Source organism: Schistocerca piceifrons, chromosome 3, assembly GCF_021461385.2.
Source record: "Schistocerca piceifrons isolate TAMUIC-IGC-003096 chromosome 3, iqSchPice1.1, whole genome shotgun sequence".
Lineage (NCBI taxonomy): Eukaryota > Metazoa > Arthropoda > Insecta > Orthoptera > Acrididae > Schistocerca > Schistocerca piceifrons.
Genome location: NC_060140.1, coordinates 937,114,011 through 937,133,108, shown reverse-complemented (window position 1 = coordinate 937,133,108; position 19,098 = coordinate 937,114,011). Strand labels below are relative to the sequence as shown.

Here is a 19,098-nt window from a genome sequence, read left to right as displayed (position 1 = left end):
TTTAGAGTTTATTCTTGAATGAAATAACAGACATGTACTAATATCGTAGTGTATTTACTGTTCTGAGCAGACATACATTTATATATGTATTTTCTGTTTTTACATGTAAATTTTAATTGTTAATTAATCAAAAAATGAATTCAAACAATGCCGAGGATTGTTCGGGATTGTTAAGAAATTATAAATAGTGACTGCCATGTTGGCATAGGGGGTCAGTCTGGTTTCAGTTTTTGAGCAGCACCTGAGCATGCAGCTGCTCCCTTTGTATTGTAAGTATTGTTTGCCTTTGTAATAATACTTTTATTTTGTTTTGAAGGTATAATAAAATTGAATAAAATCAATACCAAGATTAATCTTAATCAACTCTCCAGTAGTTGTGTTACAGTGACCTTAAATGTTCTCAGGACCGCGACTGCAGCAGATGAAGCGTAACTATAATCAACTCCATTAATACGAGTAGTAAGAGAAATGTTATACACAACACTGCTATATTATCAATTAGAGTATTAGGAACTGGGACTGTCACAGGACTTACCTTGCTTTACTGGTCGACGTACACAACTGGAAACTAAGACATTGAAAAGCGCCTGCTGACGCAGAAAACCAAGAATCTGTGGGACATGCCCTGGATGTGTAAATGGTATGCTTGACACAATAATACCTTCTGTACCTCGAGTCTCAGTCATATAATAGCAATGCTGCTGATCTGGTAAGTGCTGTAAAAATCATAATTATTTCAGTGGAAAATATATTATTAAAACTGGTAAATACAACAATAGTCTGAATTATTTTATGCAGCACAAGACACACTGGATTTGTTGACCAGATAATACATAAGACTGAACTACAAAAATGAACACTCACCACGATAAGACCACGACTGCTGTCAATGTGTCCTTCAGATGCTGTCTGCACTATGAGATCAAGCAGAGGTTGAGGACAAGTAATATCACCAAACTCAACCTCAGTAATTTGCTGAATTCTTCGCACCAATGAAACACACACAGGCATAGGTTTAGCAAGCCTCAAGGAGAACACTGCTGGCAGAAGAGCACTGTTGGCAGCTGTCAATGGCGCATACTGTGGTGTACTGCAACAGGATATTAATACAACATTTTCCATTTTACAAGTTCTGCACCACCAAACACTATCTCACATATATGATGTTGTGACTATCATTTATTATTACACAAGTACATAAAACTAGTTTGGTTTCCAAATGATGATAAAATCTCTGGCTTTTGCCACTCCCATCCCCAGCAGTAAGTGGTACAGCATGTAGTGCTGCATGCCTTCACTTTGACTAATACACAACTGGAAAATGAGAAAAAGACACCATGACGCAAATGGCTATGGCACGCCATAATTACACGGAACACTAAGAAAGGGCAGTTAATGTGACAGTCACACGCGCAGTGCTGCAGAGAAACCAGGGACTACGTTATCAGCTGCGGAATGATACAAGCTTTGCACCAGTTGTTCACCTCCGTAGCCAGTAAAAGCCAAATTTTCACAGAGCATGAAGCTCCGTCCATGTCTGCAACATCATTAGTGTGCTGAGACAGCACAGACGTGAGCCATTTGTGCAACTGACAGAGTTTGAGTGAGGGTGTATACAGGGTGTTACAAAAAGGTACGGCCAAACTTTCAGGAAACATTCCTCACACACAAATAAAGAAAAGATGTTATGTGGACATGTGTCCGGAAACACTTAATTTCCATGTTAGAGCTCATTTTAGTTTCGTCAGTATGTACTGTACTTCCTCGATTCACCGCCAGTTGGCCCAATTGAAGGAAGGTAATGTTGACTTCGGTGCTTGTGTTGACATGCGACTCATTGCTCTACAGTACTAGCATCATGCACATCAGTACGTAGCATCAACAGGTTAGTGTTCATCATGAACGTGGTTTTGCAGTCAGTGCAATGTTTACAAATGCGGAGTTGGCAGATGCCCATTTGATGTATGGATTAGCACGGGACAATAGCTGTGGCGCGGTACGTTTGTATCGAGACAGATTTCCAGAACGAAGGTGTCCCGACAGGAAGACGTTCGAAACAATTGATCAGTGTCTTAGGGAGCACGGAACATTCCAGCCTATGACTCGCGACTGGGGAAGACCTAGAATGACGAGGACACCTGCAATGGACGAGGTAATTCTTGGTGCAGTTGACGATAACCCTAATGTCAGCATCAGAGAAGTTGCTGCTGTACAAGGTAACATTGGCCACGTCACTGTATGGAGAGTGCTACGGGAGAACCAGTTGTTTCCGTACCGTGCCGTGTACAGCGTGTGCAGGCACTATCAGCAGCTGATTGGCCTCCACAGGTACACTTCTGCAAATGGTTCATCCAACAATGTGTCAATCCTCATTTCAGTGAAAATGTTCTCTTTACGGATAAGGCTTCATTCCAACGTGATAAAATTGTAAATTTTCACAATCAACATGTGTGGGCTGACGAGAATCCGCACGCAATTGTGCAATCACGTCATCAACACAGATTTTCTGTGAACGTTTGGGCAGGCATTGTTGATGATGTCTTGATTGGGCCCCATGTTCTTCCACCTACGCTCAATGGAGCACGCTATCATGATTTCATACGGGATACTCGACCTGTGCTGCTAGATCATGTGCCTTTACAAGTACGACACAACATGTGGTTCATGCGCGTTGGAGCTCCTGCACATTTCAGTCGAAGTGTTCGTACGCTTTGTCAACAACAGATTCGGTGACCGATGGATTGGTAGAGGAGGACCAATTCCATGGCCTCCACGCTCTCCTGACCTCATCCCTCTTGACTTTCATTTATGGGGGCATTTGAAAGCTCTTGTCTACGCAAGCCCGGTACCAAATGTAGAGATTCTTTGTGCTCGTACTGTGGACAGCTGTGATACAATACGCCATTCTCCAGGGCTGCATCAGCGCGATTCAATGCGACAGAGGGTGGATGCATGTATCCGCGCTAACGTAGGACATTTTGAACATTTCCTGTAACAAAGTGTTTGAAGTCACGCTGGTACATTCTGTTGCTGTGTGTTTCCATTCCATGATTAATGTGATTTGAAGAGAAGTAATAAAATGAGCTCTAACATGGAAAGTAAGCATTTCCGGACACATGTCCACATACCATATTTTCTTTATTTGTGTGTGAGGAATGTTTCCTGAAAGTTTGGCCATACCTTTTTGTAACACCCTGTATAACGCGTCTGCGGGACGCTGGGTTGTCATACCACAAAACTGCACTACAGGTGGGACATGAGGTTTCCTCAGTCCATCAATGTTGTCACCACTGATCAGTAGAAGGTGTACATGCTCGTCAGCCTGGGACCGAACAGAGGTGGCACGCAGATGAGTGCCAAGACATTCGCATCTTATGAAGTGCTGTACTGGACTGCACCGCGATTTCACAACAAATTACGCACACCGTCGCTCTGGGGTATCAGCGAGGATTACCCACGATGGTCTCTGTCAAGCATAGCTATGGTGATTCTGCATGCTGTTGGAGCATCTTCCACTTGTGCTTGACATCTTGCAGCCCGACTCCTTTGGTTTCATGATAGGCACTTGTGGAAGGATGAGTGGAGACTTGTTGTCTCCAGTGGGGAGAGTCACTCCTGCCTTTAGTGCCAAAGATGGTCATGTGTGTGTGTGTGTGTGTGTGTGTGTGTGTGTGTAGTGCCAACATCTGGAATGTATACGACAGGTACACAGGGCCAACACTCGCCGCTGTGGTTCGGCGAGCCATATCTAACAACGGCCTTCTCCTCTGGTGATCGTAGAGGGGATACTGGAAAGTGCAAGGTACATCCAAAACATTAGTCAACCCATCGTGATATCGTAAGCCCACCGATTTGGTAATGTGTTTTTCCAACATGACGCTGAATGTTCACACGGATCCTATTGACACCCAACTTGCTCTCTGATCCCCATATTGAGGAAGTCTGGGACTGGATGAAATGTCATCTTGCGCTGTCTGCAAGACCGGCAGGAAATCTGGCCCAATTGAGGCAACAGGTGAAAATCGCACAGCAGGCCATTCTGTGAGACTACATTCATCACCTTTTATGATCATCTCCACAGGAGAGCTGCAGCCTGCACTGCTGCAAAAGGTGGCATACAGTATACTAGTGCTGACATTCCACATGCCCTGTCACCTGCAATCAGATGCATATGGCTCTGTTGGTTGGACTGATTGAGGTACACGTTCTCAAGAGTGTGTCAATAAAATTTCCCTCCAGGGAGCCGATGAATTCAGGGTTCTTCTTTTCATTTTTCCAGTAGCATATTTCAACCTCCAATGAACTGTGTCTGTCACTTCCATATTTTTCATAAAGAATAAACATTACAGTAAATGCAGATAAAGTGAATTAAATAATTGGCATTCTGGTCCAACATGCCAGAGATGGCAGTCTTGTCTGCCTGAGCTGTGCTTGCTTTTTTTGTGGTGTGTGTGTGTGTGTGTGTGTGTGTGTGTGTGTGTGTGCGCGCCAAAGAAGCAGCAAAATGCGCACCAGAAACATTCCACTGATTACTTATGTGAACAAATGTATTAGGCACCTAATTATGCAATACCACAAACAGTACAGGCATTTAACAGCTTCGAGAAAACTTCACAGCTTTTATCAGATGTGACTGGACTTCAAAGTTAGCATCGAAACCCTAAGTATAATTATTCTGCTTATTTAATGTGATTTTTAAAGATGCCAGAATAAATGATTCATCATGTGTGAGTGAGATAACTTAGGTAAGGAGAGGCTACACTTCATGAGATTAAAAAAAGCACCAGTATTATAATGGCCAGTGGTCTGTTCAGATGAAACATGAATTCACATACATCAAATGGCATTGTGACAGACTGTGAGGAGTACTGTAAAAAAACAAAGTATTAGTCAGCCTTGAATCATAGTACATGCAGATGCTGACAAGAGTTTCATTCCAGGTTCATTTCTCATGTATGACTTAAAAAAGTAAAACTTTAAACCATCATTTACACTATGTCATCAAAAGTGGAGAAGTTGAGTTGCAGATAGGCACAACAAAAAGACTACTAAAAAGGTAAGCTTTTGGCCAAAAGGCCTTCTTCTGATGTAGAACACACACACACACACACACACACACACACACACACACAATTGCATGCACGCGCACACCACCACATCTCTGGTAGCTGTGATGCCAGCCTCAGTGACCAGACACACTCAGTCACACGTGCACCTCTGTGTGTGTGTGTGTGTGTGTGTGTGTGTGTGTGTGTGTGTGTGTTTTCTCGACTCTAGAGGAAGGCCTTCTGGCTGAGACCTTACCTGTTTAGCAGTCTTTTTGTTGTGCCTATCTGCAACTGAACATCACCACTACATGTTGAGCAGCAACTTATCCTTTTCATAATTTGTTATTATTCCATCCAGGATTTTCCATTGTTTCAGTATCATATGTAATTATTTCTTTCCAGTTATTATTATATAGTGCAAGTCTATTCTATATAAAATGCACTTACATTACTTAATGCAAAATTTTATGTTTATTGCATGTCTGGGAAGGAATATTGTATTGTCTACTGGTATTTCATGCATCAAACATTTGCATTTGATTTTGAATTATGTACTCATTTATTGCACTCATTTATTGGCATGCAGCTTTACTCTATGGTTAAATGATGATGGCATCCTCTTGGGTAAAATATTCCGGAGGTAAAATAGTCCCCCATTCGGATCTTCGGGCGGGGACTACTCAAGAGGACGTCGTTATCAGAAGAAAGAAAACTGGCGTTCTACGGATCGGAGCGTGGAATGTCAGATCCCTTAATCGGGCAGGTAGATTAGAAACTCTAAAAAGGGAAATGGATAGGTTAAAGTTAGATATAGTGGGAATTAGTGAAGTTCGGTGGCAGGAGGAACAAGACTTTTGGTCAGGTGATTACAGGGTTATAAATACAAAATCAAATAGGGGTAATGCAAGAGTAGGTTTAATAATGAATAAAAAAATAGGAGTGCGGGTTAGCTACTACAAACAGCATAGTGAACGCATTATTGTGGCCAAGATAGACACGAAGCCCATGCCTACTACAGTAGTACAAGTTTATATGCCAACTAGCTCTGCAGATGATGAAGAAATTGATGAAATGTATGACGAGATAAAAGAAATTATTCAGGTAGTGAAGGGAGACGAAAATTTAATAGTCATGGGTGACTGGAATTCGTCAGTAGGAAAAGGGAGAGAAGGAAACATAGTAGGTGAATATGGATTGGGGGGAAGAAATGAAAGTGGAAGCCGCCTTGTAGAATTTTGCACAGAGCATAATTTAATCATAGCTAACACTTGGTTCAAGAATCATAAAAGGAGGTTGTATACCTGGAAGAATACTGGAGATACTAAAAGGTATCAGATAGATTATATAATGGTAAGACAGGGATTTAGGAACCAGGTTTTAAATTGTAAGACATTTCCAGGGGCAGATGTGGATTCTGACCACAATCTATTGGTTATGAACTGCAGATTGAAACTGAAGAAACTGCAAAAAGGTGAGAATTTAAGGAGATGGGACCTGGATAAACTGAAAGAACCAGAGGTCGTACAGAGTTTCAGGGAGAGCATAAGGGAACAATTGACAGGAATGGGGGGAAGAAATACAGTAGAAGAAGAATGGGTAGCTTTGAGGGATGAAGTAGTGAAGGCAGCAGAGGATCAAGTAGGTAAAAAGACGAGGGCTAGTAGAAATCCTTGGGTAACAGAAGAAATATTGAATTTAATTGATGAAAGGAGAAAATATAAAAATGCAGTAAATGAAGCAGGCAAAAAGGAACACAAACGTCTCAAAAATGAGATCAACAGTAAGTGCAAAATGGCTAAGCAGGGATGGCTAGAGGACAAATGTAAGGATGTACAGGCCTGTCTCACTAGGGGTAAGATAGAAACTGCCTACAGGAAAATTAAAGAGACCTTTGGAGAGAAGAGAACCACTTGTATGAATATCAAGAGCTCAGATGGCAACCCAGTTCTAAGCAAAGAAGGGAAGGCAGAAAGGTGGAAGGAGTATATAGAGGGTTTATACAAGGGCGATGTACTTGAGGACAATATTATGGAAATGGAAGAGAATGTAGATGAAGACGAAATGGGAGATAAGATACTGCGTGAAGAGTTTGATAGAGCACTAAAAGACCTGAGTCGAAACAAGGCCCCGGGAGTAGACAACATTCCATTAGAACTACTGATGGTCTTGGGAGAGCCAGTCATGACAAAACTCTACCATCTGGTGAGCAAGATGTATGAGACAGGCGAAATACCCTCAGACTTTAAGAAGAATATAATATTTCCAATCCCAAAGAAATCAGGTGTTGATAGATGTGAAAATTACCGAACTATCAGTTTAATAAGTCACAGTTGCAAAATACTAACGCGAATTCTTTACAGACGAATGGAAAAACTGGTAGAAGCGGACCTCGGGGAAGATCAGTTTGGATTCCGTAGAAATGTTGGAACACATGAGGCAATACTAACCTTACGACTTATCTTAGAAGAAAGATTAAGAAAAGGCAAACCTACGTTTCTAGCATTTGTAGACTTAGAGAAAGCTTTTGACAATCTTAACTGGAATACTCTCTTTCAAATTCTGAAGGTGGCAGGGGTAAAATACAGGGAGCAGAAGGCTATTTACAATTTGTACAGAAACCAGATGGCAGTTATGAGTCGAGGGGCATGGAAGGGAAGCAGTGGTTGGGAAAGGAGTGACACAGGGTTGTAGCCTCTCCCCAATGTTATTCAATCTGTATATTGAGCAAGCAGTAAAGAAAACAAAAGAAAAATTCGGAGTAGGTATTAAAATTCATGGAGAAGAAGTAAAAACTTTGAGGTTTGCCGATGACATTGTAATTCTATCAAAGACACCAAAGGACTTGGAACAGCAGTTGAACGGAATGGACAGTGTCTTGAAAGGAGGATATCAGATGAACATCAACAAAAGCAAAACGAGGATAATGGAATGTAGTCAAATTAAATCTGGTGATGCTGAGGGAATTAGATTAGGAAATGAGACACTTAAAGTAGTAAAGGAGTTTTGCTATTTAGGGAGTAAAATAACTGATGATGGTCGAAGTAGAGAGGATATAAAATCTAGACTGGCAATGGCAAGGAAAGTGTTTCTGAACAACAGAAATTTGTTAACATCAAGTATAGATTTAAGTGTCAGGAAGTCGTTTCTGAAAGTATTTGTATGGAGTGTAGCCATGTATGGAAGTGAAACATGGACGATAACTAGTTTGGACAAGAAGAGAATAGAAGCTTTCGAAATGTGGTGCTGCAGAAGAATGCTGAAGGTAAGGTGGGTTGATCACGTAACTAATGAGGAGGTACTGAATAGGATTGGGGAGAAGAGAAGTTTGTGGCACAACTTGACTAGAAGAAGGGATCGGTTGGTAGGACATGTTTTGAGGCATCAAGGGATCACAAATTTAGCATTGGAGGGCAGCGTGGAGGGTAAAAATCTTAGAGGGAGACCAAGAGATGAATACACTAAGTAGATTCAGAAGGATGTAGGTTGCAGTAGCTACTGGGAGATGAAGAAGCTTGCACAGGATAGAGTAGCATGGAGAGCTGCATCAAACCAGTCTCAGGACTGAAGACCACAACAACTACAAACTCATTTATTTCTGAATCTGTAATTTTTGCATCCAACTGACCATCAATTTTGGCTTCTTAGATAGCATCTATCGACCAATTGCACACCACTCCAAAATGATTCCCTTTTAAGATGATCACATGTATATAATTTTGTCATTCTATAACAAGAGAGCTACGCAACAATGAATATGCTTAACTTTTATTGTTTATTTACTAACATGAGTTTACTGTTGGCACTAATTATTCCAGCCTCTTCAGCAGCAACCAGTTTACAAGGCAACTCTAATTCTCACTCAAAATTTGTGAACTGTTCATCGCTCTCAACACACTTACACATATTAACTGTTCATGTACAGCATCACTCACAGAAAAATTCCAAGCCCAGATGAACCCAGTAAATACTCATAAAACATGGAAGTTCATTATCTAGCTGAGGAAAAGATTAAGGACCACTATCATAAATAAAACAGAAGACTTATGCTACCTTGTCTCAGTGGAAATAAGCAGCACTTACCAATAAAATAAAATCCACATACAACAAGAAATGAATGTACATTCATAGTTGCATTCTCAAATTACAGTACATGTACCATTGGTTATAAACAGTGTTTGAGAAATAGAGCTAAGCATAATATGTAATTGTAAAAATAAGGATTAGATCAGCAGTGGCTAAGCATGTGAAATCATGTTGTGAATGGATATGGGTTCAGTGTCAAATCTGTAAGGCTATCATGATCTATATCCTTGAAAGTGAGCCAGGTAAAAGCAGGAGTTGGTTGGCAAGCGTTAGCTTCTAGAACTTGATGTAGGCTTCTGCCTTTTCTGGCAAAGTGAGCACCGTCACGTTGTGGCGACAATGCATGTTAGTACAGAGCCTGTAAGAGCAGTAGTGGGGCTGACTCATTAGGTAAATATGCAATGAAAGAGCTGCAAGCCAGAAATAAGCAAAGTTGAATTTTAAAGAAGGGCACTGAGGGAAATATTCCACTAGAATAGTAATATGGACTTGTGCATGGCTTTTTTGGAGTGCATGAACTTTAAATTTTGTCTGCATCATAAAAAGAATGAGTGTGGTGCAGTTAGGCATGTTTTACATTGTTTACAGTTGAATAAAGCAAGTAAAGGATGTCATCTTCTATATCAAACGTACCTTAAATCCGTGATCAATTTTGTTGTATATGATAACATCCACATCATGTAAAATTAGACTGCAGTTTAGTGTTCTGCGTGATCATGCCTGACGGAAGTCTCTCACCCAGAGACCCGTAACTGACCATTAGGATCTCTGTCAGATTTCTCAAACTTATGGGGGGAGATATTACAAGTGGTGTACCATGTCACGACACAATTTCCAGGTCTAATAAGCACAGAAGAGAAATTACCAAACTATGCAAGGCAACAATAGGGTACGTAATGTGTACGCAAATACTGATGATTGTTGACATGTGCAGAAGTGTCATATATGTGAAACAGTGAACACCGTCAGCAAGCAACACAGCAAGCTATGTTCACTAACCAACTTTACTGGCATAGTCAGCTGCATGTGTCACTGCTGCTGTAGACAGTGTTGGGTAGAAGTTCATTTTGCAAGTGAGTTGTGAATAAACTAATGTACTACGTCAGAAAGTGAGAATCAGTGTAATGAACTTAAAATAGTAGAAATCATGGAGAAAAATTTCAAGATAGTTACTGAAAGTAATTTTAATTTACACAAGCTGGCAACCTGAAAGTGTAATGGCTAAGAGAAAGGGATGCAGATCCTCTGCAGAAATGTTGGGAACTGGTGCAACAGAATCTTGTTTCAGGAATGAGACGGGGGAAGTGAAAGACAGTAGTTCACCAGTGTCAAATTCATGTCAAGATGATTTACAAGATAAAGGAAATAAGACAGAATGAGAACCTACACAGACATGTACTGGAGACAGCAACACTAATGACTAGACACCTTGACAAAAAGGTAAGAGGTAAACACTGCTGAAATGAGACAAATACTGACTCAGTAAGCAGAATTCATTGTTAAGTTGAGTGAGTAATCAGAGAATGCAAGGAATGAGTTTACGTTTATGAACTAAGAATACTGCAGGCTGCAGCAGTTGCAACAGGTTGTGCCAAGAATTATAGGCAGCTCTGCATGCAGTTAATCTCTTTATGACACAAGGAAAAAACAAAGTAGCAAAAAAGAAAACAGATTAGTGAAAGAAGTGAGGCAGAAGTTGCTAAGACCAAAACAGAATTAATAATGATTGCTGGTATTGTGACAATGAACAATAATAACTCTGGTAACTTTGTAATGGACACCTAAAAGAAAGAAGCTAGAAACCTCAACAAAGAAATAAATAACATAGTATTGACTCGTTTGGAGAAAGTACATGCTTTCAACAGGGATTGCAACAGATTTTGACTGGGAGAAGACCACACCCAATGGTAATTTTGTGCAGGCTTAAAAGATTGATGCCTGAAGAATGTACAGACATTTAAAAAATTGCCAACAAGGCAGAGGGAAGAAGGCATAGCCAACTAGGCAGATTCCCTGAATTTAGACATGATGATGTACAACAACTTTGAAAAAACTTTCACAGAAAAATACTGGTCACAGGAAATGCAAGAATGTCAAGGATGAACTGCAGCTATGAACATACAGTAGAGTGATGTATGGGCCACTAGTTGGCATATTGGAAAAGTCACTAGAATTAAACAGATATCTGGACATGCCAGTGGGTGAAAAAACATTGGTAAGATAGCTACTAAGCGGAGCACATGGGTGATGTTGAGATATGTCATATGGTCTTATGACTGAGAAAGAAGAGAAAGCAAGATAATTAAACATGTAGAAGAAAGAGGTCAACTGGGAGGCCCAGATAGTAATAGGAATAACGGGGCCTGAACTACTGAAGAGAATGAGCAATGCCCCAGTGGCATGACAATGACTGGCCATGCAAAGACTGGAACAACGGATGGTGAGAAGGCAGAGATGGCTACAATCCAAAGAAAGATTCAATTAAGAGTAGGAGATTTGAGCAGAAGTGGGAAACAACTTTGTACTATTTGAGCACTAACTTGGAAAATGAACAGATTATCATGGGAACAGAGAATATATTGTCTTTATACTGAAGAAATAAAACAATTTCCCCATCAGCGAATGACATCAATAAGTTTGTCATTTATCTGGAAAGTGTAGAACATCTAATGAAGGAAGAAGTAGGGAATACAGGCCTCCTATTAGGCAAAATGACAACACGGTTGAGGAAGATGTGAACAAAATAGGAATGTCAAGACAACACAATTCTTCAGGAAAGTACAGAGGATGAAGGGTTTCTGCTGAAAATAAGTATTATGACAGGAAAATAAATGCTGATATCAACATCAGCAATCAGCTGAATGGGCAGAACAACCTTCCAGGCAGCCATGAAAACGTAATACCAATGTTAATGACAGAACAGGAGATCAGGAAAACTAACAGCAGTCTGTAAGGCAAATTTTATGAAACAAACATATCAACCTCCTGACTCATTCCGCATATTTCCATTTAATAATGTCATACAAAATAATTTTCTGGGGTAGCTCAAATCATCACTTACAAAGAAAGTATAAATTGGACAAAAGCGGGCAGTAAGACTATTATGTGGTGTTCACCAATGAATGTCATGTAGGTACCTCTTCAAGGAGCTAGGCACTTTAACTGTGCCATCACAATACATGTATTTGATAATGAAATTCATCATAAACATTTTTGTTAGATAATTATTAACAGCTGTCAAGCAATTCATGAATTGCATATTTGACCATTAGCTGTTTTATAGAAAACCTTAAGCATCAACCAGATTCTGTCTTAGACCATCATCAATAGAGTTAAAAACAATTCAAGTAAATTCAACTCTCATGTCATTAATTGGCACTGGATACATCTCAGGTATTATCATATGTAATAAATTCCAGTACCGTAAGTTCTACACCTTCTTTGATGGTTCTTGAACCAACTGTTAGCTTAAAAGAAGGTTGTATACATGGAAGAAGCCAGGAGACACTGACAGGTTTAAGATAGATTACATAATGTTAAGACAGAGATTTAGGAACCAGGTTTTAAATTGTAACACATTTCTAGGGGCATATGTGGACCCTGATCACAATCTACTGGTTATGAACTGTAGATTAAAACTGAAGAAACTGCAAAAAGGTGGGAATTTAAGGAGATGGGACCTGGATAAACTGAAAGAACCAGAGGTCGTACAGAGTTTCAGGGAGAGCATAAGGGAACAATTGACAGGAATGGGGGAAAGAAATACAGTAGAAGAAGAATGGGTAGCTTTGTGAGATGAAGTAGTGAAGGCAGCAGAGGACCTAGTAGGTAAAAATACGAGGGCTAGTAGAAATCCTTGGGTAACAGAAGAAATACTGAATTTAATTGATGAAAGGAGAAAATATAAAAATGCAGTAAATGAAGCAGGCAAAAAAGAATACAAACATCTCAAAAAAGAGATCGACAGGAAGTGCAAAATGGCTAAGCAGGGATAAGATAGATACTGCCTACAGGAAAATTAAAGAGACCTTTGGAGAAAAGAGAACCACTTGTATGAATATCAAGAGCTCAGATGGAAACTCAGTTCTAAGCAAAGAAGGGAAAGCAGAAAGGTGGAAGGAGTATATAGAGGGCCTATACAAGGGCAATGTACTTGAGGACAATATTATGGAAATGGAGAAGGATGTAGATGAAGACGAAATGGGAGATACGATACTGCGTGAAGAGTTTGACAGAGCACTGAAAGACCTGAGTCGAAACAAGGCCCCGGGAGTAGAAAAATTCCATTGGAACTACTGACGGCCTTGGGAGAGCCAGTCCTGACAAAACTCTACCATCTGGTGAGTAAGATGTATGAGACAGGCGAAATACCCTCAAACTTCAAGAAGAATATAATAATTCCAATCCTGAAGAAAGCAGGTGTTGACAGATGTAAAAATTACCGAACTATCAGTTTAATAAGTCACAGCTGCAAAATATTAACGCGAATTATTTACAGACAAATGGAAAAACTGGTAGAAGCCGACCTCGGGGAAGATCGGTTTGGATTCCGTAGAAATGTTGGAACATGTGAGGCAATACTGACCCTACGACTTATCTTAGAAGAAAGATTAAGGGAAGGCAAACCTACATTTCTAGCATTTGTAGACTTAGAGAAAGCTTTTGATAATGTTGACTGGAATACTCTCTTTCAAATTCTAAAGGTGGCAGGGGTAAAATATAGGGAGCGAATAGCTATTTACAATTTGTACAGAAACCAGATGGCAGTTATAAGAGTCGAGGGGCATGAAAGGCAAGCAGTGGTTGAGAAGGGACTGAGACAGGGTTTTAGCCTATCCCCGATGTTATTCAATCCGTCTATTGAGCAAGAGAAAAAAAAAAAAGGAGAAAAAAAATTGGAGTACATATTAAAATCCAGGGAGAAGAAATAAAAACTTTGAGGTTTGCCGATGACATTGTAATTCTGTCAGAGACAGCAAAGGACTTGCAAGAGCAGTTGAACGGAATGGACAGTGTCATGAAAGGAGGGTATAAGATGAACATCAACAAAATCAAAACGAGGATAATGGAATGTAGTCAAATTAAATCGGGTGATGCTGAGGGAATTAGATTAGGAAATGAGACACTTAAAGTAGTAAAGGAGTTTTTCTATTTGGGGAGCAAAATAACTGATGATGGTCGAAGCAGAGAGGATATAAAATCTAGACTGGCAATGGCAAGGAAATCGTTTCTGAACAAGAGAAATTTGTTAACATCGATTTAATTGTCAGGAAGTCGTTTCTGAAAGTATTTGTATGGAGCGTAGCCATGTATGGAAGTGAAACATGGACAATAAATAGTTTGGACAAGAAGAGAATAGAAGCTTTCGAAATGTGGTGCTACAGAAGAATGTTGAAGATTAGATGGGTAGATCACGTAACTAATGAGGAGGTATTGAATAGGACTGGGGAGAAGATAAGTTTGTGGCACAACTTAACTAGAAGAAGGGATCGGTTGGTAGGACATGTTCTGAGGCATCAAGGGATCACCAATTTAGTATTGGAGGGCAGCGTGGAGGGTAAAAATCGTAGAGGGAGACCAAGAGATGAATACACTAAACACATTCAGAAGGATGTAGGTTGCAGTAGGTACTGGGAGATGAAGAGGCTTGCACAGGATAGAGTAGCATGGAGAGCTGCATCAAACCAGTCTCAGGACTGAAGACCACAACAACAGCAACAAGTTCTACACAAGACATTTTGGGTATACTGAGTAGTGACATCAATTAACAGGACAAATTAATTTAATTAATTTATATACACTAATTAATTTCTTTTATCTTACTGTACATTTATTCAATCTCTTCATCATCTATGGAGCTAGTTGGCACACAATCTTGCATAGACAATGCTCAGGTATAGAAAAATACTGACTGCAGATAGCGAAAGAGGAACATATAACTCTTAATTACAACAGTCAATACAGAAACTTGGAAAGGTATGGATACTGGCAGTTTTTATCTATTTCCAGTTGTCAACAGCTGGACTCAATAATGTAAAAGGCAATATTCCCCCAAAATCATTTAACTAATGTACACTCTTAAACATCATGTGGTTTTTTTACACTATTAACTAATAAACCTTCTATTCCATTCAAACATTAATAAATTATTCACAGATTCTTATTTATTAACAGACCTCTTGCCTCCGGGGCTCCTATTGATAGAGATAAGAGGTGCAGTCTGTAATTTGTGTGTTGCTGAGCCCTCCACACAAACAGTCACACTAAAACCCAATCCTTTGTTTATGACCTCCTCTGCTGTCAGTGGATGCATAGTGTGCTTTTCTGGATCCAAGAGCTCATAAGGAGGAACTAAGTAGGTAAGGCGCATTGCGTGGCCTGAAAAGTTACAGAGTCTTTGAAGAACTGCACATTTCAATTTATCACAAGGGCATAAAAATCCTATCATTAAGTAATGCTTTTGAAATACTGCTTTGTATTTGCAGTCAATCATTTTTATTTTATTCTAGTAAATGAAAAACAAGGGTAATCAAGTACAACCATTAAAAAAAGTATAAAACCACATCAAAAATATAAACAAGATTGAGAGTACCTCCTCTCCTTTTCTGCAATATACCAACTGGAGATTTATGCACTAAGTTGAATGGTTCCTTGATAAAGTTCTGTAATTGTGCCAATGCTCCAAGATCTGCTTCAAGACCCTGAAGGGCACTGAATGCCTTACATTTAACTTTTTTCTCTGCATTTAATTGGTAAATCGATGCTAGTCCTTCTAGCTGTGCTGTGAAGTCGGCAAAATCACCGCGGGATAGGCATAAAACTAGTTCTTCACAACTCTGAAAGAAAAATGTTTTAGTTATATACCCAAACAAAATAATGTTAAGAAGTATCTGTGCAAATGAAACTAATGAAAGGCTCTTATCTGAAACTTTTACTTAAGTATGGCAGAAATATGTACCAAATACAGCATAATATAGGGTAATTTTTTACCACATATTGCCTGCTAAAATCAAAACATTTGAAAGATGAAGAATATCAATCACAATATTCATAAGGTAAGAATGCTGTGGTGATAACTCCGTATCTTCACACTCACAATGATGCTGACCATAACTTTACAACAGTGATCTCTTAAGCCTGAGTATCAATTGCAGCTTGGTGTTGCAAATGGTAGACTTCAATTTGGCTTGATCACCCTCCCCCCCCCCCCCCCTCCTCCTATGCGTGTGCACAATTAATAACCCACCCAACTATACACACACACACACACACACACACACACACACACACACACACACACACACAGACAATGTGCCAAGAGGCCTACAGGCATGAAGCCACTGGTCGGATCACAACCACATACAAAGTATGATTGGAAAGTTTTAACAATAGGCTTGTAATTGAACAATGGTGGTACTTACATGCTACTGTGATGCATCTCCTTCGAAATAGTTCCCTTCAGACTGAACACACCTATTCCAATGGTGTTTCCACTTTTGGAAACATTCCTGCAAATTATTTTACCTGAAGTGTGTCAAGGACACTCTCCGTATTTGCCTGGATGTCTTCAATCGAGTCAAACCGCTTCCCTTTCAGTGAAAATTTTAGTTTACGAAACAGGTAGACGTCTGCAGGGGCAAAGTCAGGGGAATGTGGCAGTTGTGGAAGCAGAGGAATTTTGAATTGGGTCAAAAATTCAACGATGGAGAGTGCACGATGAGCCGGAGCATTGTCATGGTGTAGCACCAACTCCTGTCTTTCCATAACTCAGGCCTTTTCTTCTGCACCTTTTCGCATAAATGCTCAAGGACACATTAGTAGTACTCCTAGTCAATTGTCTGTCCTCCAGGGGTAAATTCATGATGCATAATACTGGTAAAATCAAAAAAAAATCACCAACATTGTCTTCACCTTAGACCGACTTTGCCATGCTTTTTTCGGTTGTGGTGAACCTGGAGTCTTCCACTGAGAAGACTGCACTTTGGTTTCAGGATCATATCCATATACCTATGATTTGTCACCTGCAATTACCCAATTTAACGAATCTGGGTCATTTTTAGTCTGATTAATCAGTTCTTGACACAGTTCAAATCGATGTTGTCCCTGGTCACTTGACAACACTTTTGGAATGAATTCTGCGGACACTTGATGCATGTTCAGATCTTCTGTTAAAATTAACTGAACTGCATTGAAACTTAAGTTCATCAGCCATCTCCCTAATTGTAAGTCTACGATTAGAGCGCACTAAGTCGTGAACTTTCACAACACTTTCATTTGTTTCTGAGGTGGAAGGACGGCTGGACTGTGGATTATCATCAAATGATTTGTGGCCATTTTTAAACCTGTTGAACCAGACAAAAACATTTGACCGGCTCATATAATTATCTCTAAAAGCTGTTTTTAATAGTTCGGAAGTCTCAAAAGCTGATTTCTGGTTTTAAAATAAAATTTCAAACAAACTCCATTTTTACAAAGACAGAATCCGGCAACAAGCCCTAACAGACCTGCACTCAACCAGCTGCTACAACAAACTGAATAAAGGAAACACAGAGGGTGTTCAAGGGCAAGGCAATGACTCATTCCCCACCCACCGTGTACCTGCCCGCCAAACCAGTAAGCAGTAGCGGATCCATTCTTAAAACTTTCCAATCACGCCTCGTACATCAGCAATGTAGTGTAGACTTAAAGTCCGTGTTTGCAGTCACCTCTATCTATGACCTGTCACAATACACTTGGAAAATTTCACTCTATATCAACTAATAGCAACCAGAAATTTTCATCATCTTCAAAGATGTTTGTCTGCCCATTCCACATAGTCAATTCACAACTACTTATGTCTTGGACTGCTGTTGGACAACAACGTACAAAAATCAGCATGCTGATCTACAACAGTCTGGACTTGGCAGCCAGAGACATTGGTCATGTGTGTGTGTGTGTGAGAGAGACTTACGGTAAGTCTCCCCTGACATGCTGTTCTGGGTGACTTTCCCAAAATCTACCCCTTTTGAAGTTGTTTGAAAGATTATGGTCGTGACATAAACACATTAATTAAAAGTTGACTGCTCTGTTCTGATAGTATATTCTGTACAAATTACAACTGATATGTTATATACATTTTCCCCATCAAGAGCAGCATATATTGTCTAGGTTTTTTGAAAACTTAAACTATTTTCAAGTCCGTCACTTGAGTTTATTAGAGAGCATACCTACTACAAAACAGAACTTCAAAGTTCCAAGCAGTTTCATGCAGTCAGTAGATTTTATCTCAGGTTTATCTCTTGTCGTAATAGAAATCACTTTGTAGGAACTTCAACAATTCAGTTCTTAAAATGAACTTATAATCACTATAGTGTAGTAGAGCCAGGAATTTAAAGAAATCAAAACATGTAGCTGAAAATTATTCTGAAAAACACTGCACCAGTCACAACGCAGCCCACTGTTAACGTTATTTCCTAACACGGGATGAGTTGTTGCTGTTTATGATGAGATGACAACTGCCCTTACTGCTGTCAAGTAATTCGGAATTGCTACGAATGTCTGCGTTGGGAGAGCTACCTTGAGTCATGTACTAGAGATATCGATGGTACCTCATGTACTATTCTCTTCGATGCGTACTGTCTCCTCTATAGGAAGTACAGGGCCTGTCACCACTCATCAACTTGAATGTGACTGGCGTGTTAGTGGGAGGTCTACGGAGCCTCTACAGGTGATGCAAGAGGCAAGATGCAGGGACCAAGACGAGCTTAGGGTGTCACACCCTCACCCTAAGTAACACATTTGATATTTTGTCTTCCAATGAAACTGAAACTGAGGCTGTTAAACTCACTTCATCTGTTAAGAAATGTGCTGTACCAAGTCAGAGAGAAAGCAAACATAAAATGGGCACAAATCTGTCAACTGTCAGCAATTCAGAAGTACCTGGAATACTGGTAACTATTAGGAAAATGGCAGCAAGGGATAGGAAGGA

General features: G+C 39.9%; 1 protein-coding gene across 1 annotated transcript in view; it reads right to left on the bottom strand.

The window, feature by feature from the left end:
* Positions 1-19,098, bottom strand: part of LOC124787820 (mediator of RNA polymerase II transcription subunit 1-like) — a 237,130-nt gene that overhangs the window by 135,357 nt on the left and 82,675 nt on the right. The window contains exons 5-8 of the mRNA XM_047254752.1: positions 15,724-15,967; positions 15,308-15,509; positions 865-1,090; positions 536-716 (exon numbers count right to left, since the gene is read on the bottom strand). Coding sequence (XP_047110708.1) covers positions 536-716; positions 865-1,090; positions 15,308-15,509; positions 15,724-15,967 — 853 coding nt within the window. The remainder of the gene's footprint in view (positions 1-535; positions 717-864; positions 1,091-15,307; positions 15,510-15,723; positions 15,968-19,098) is intronic.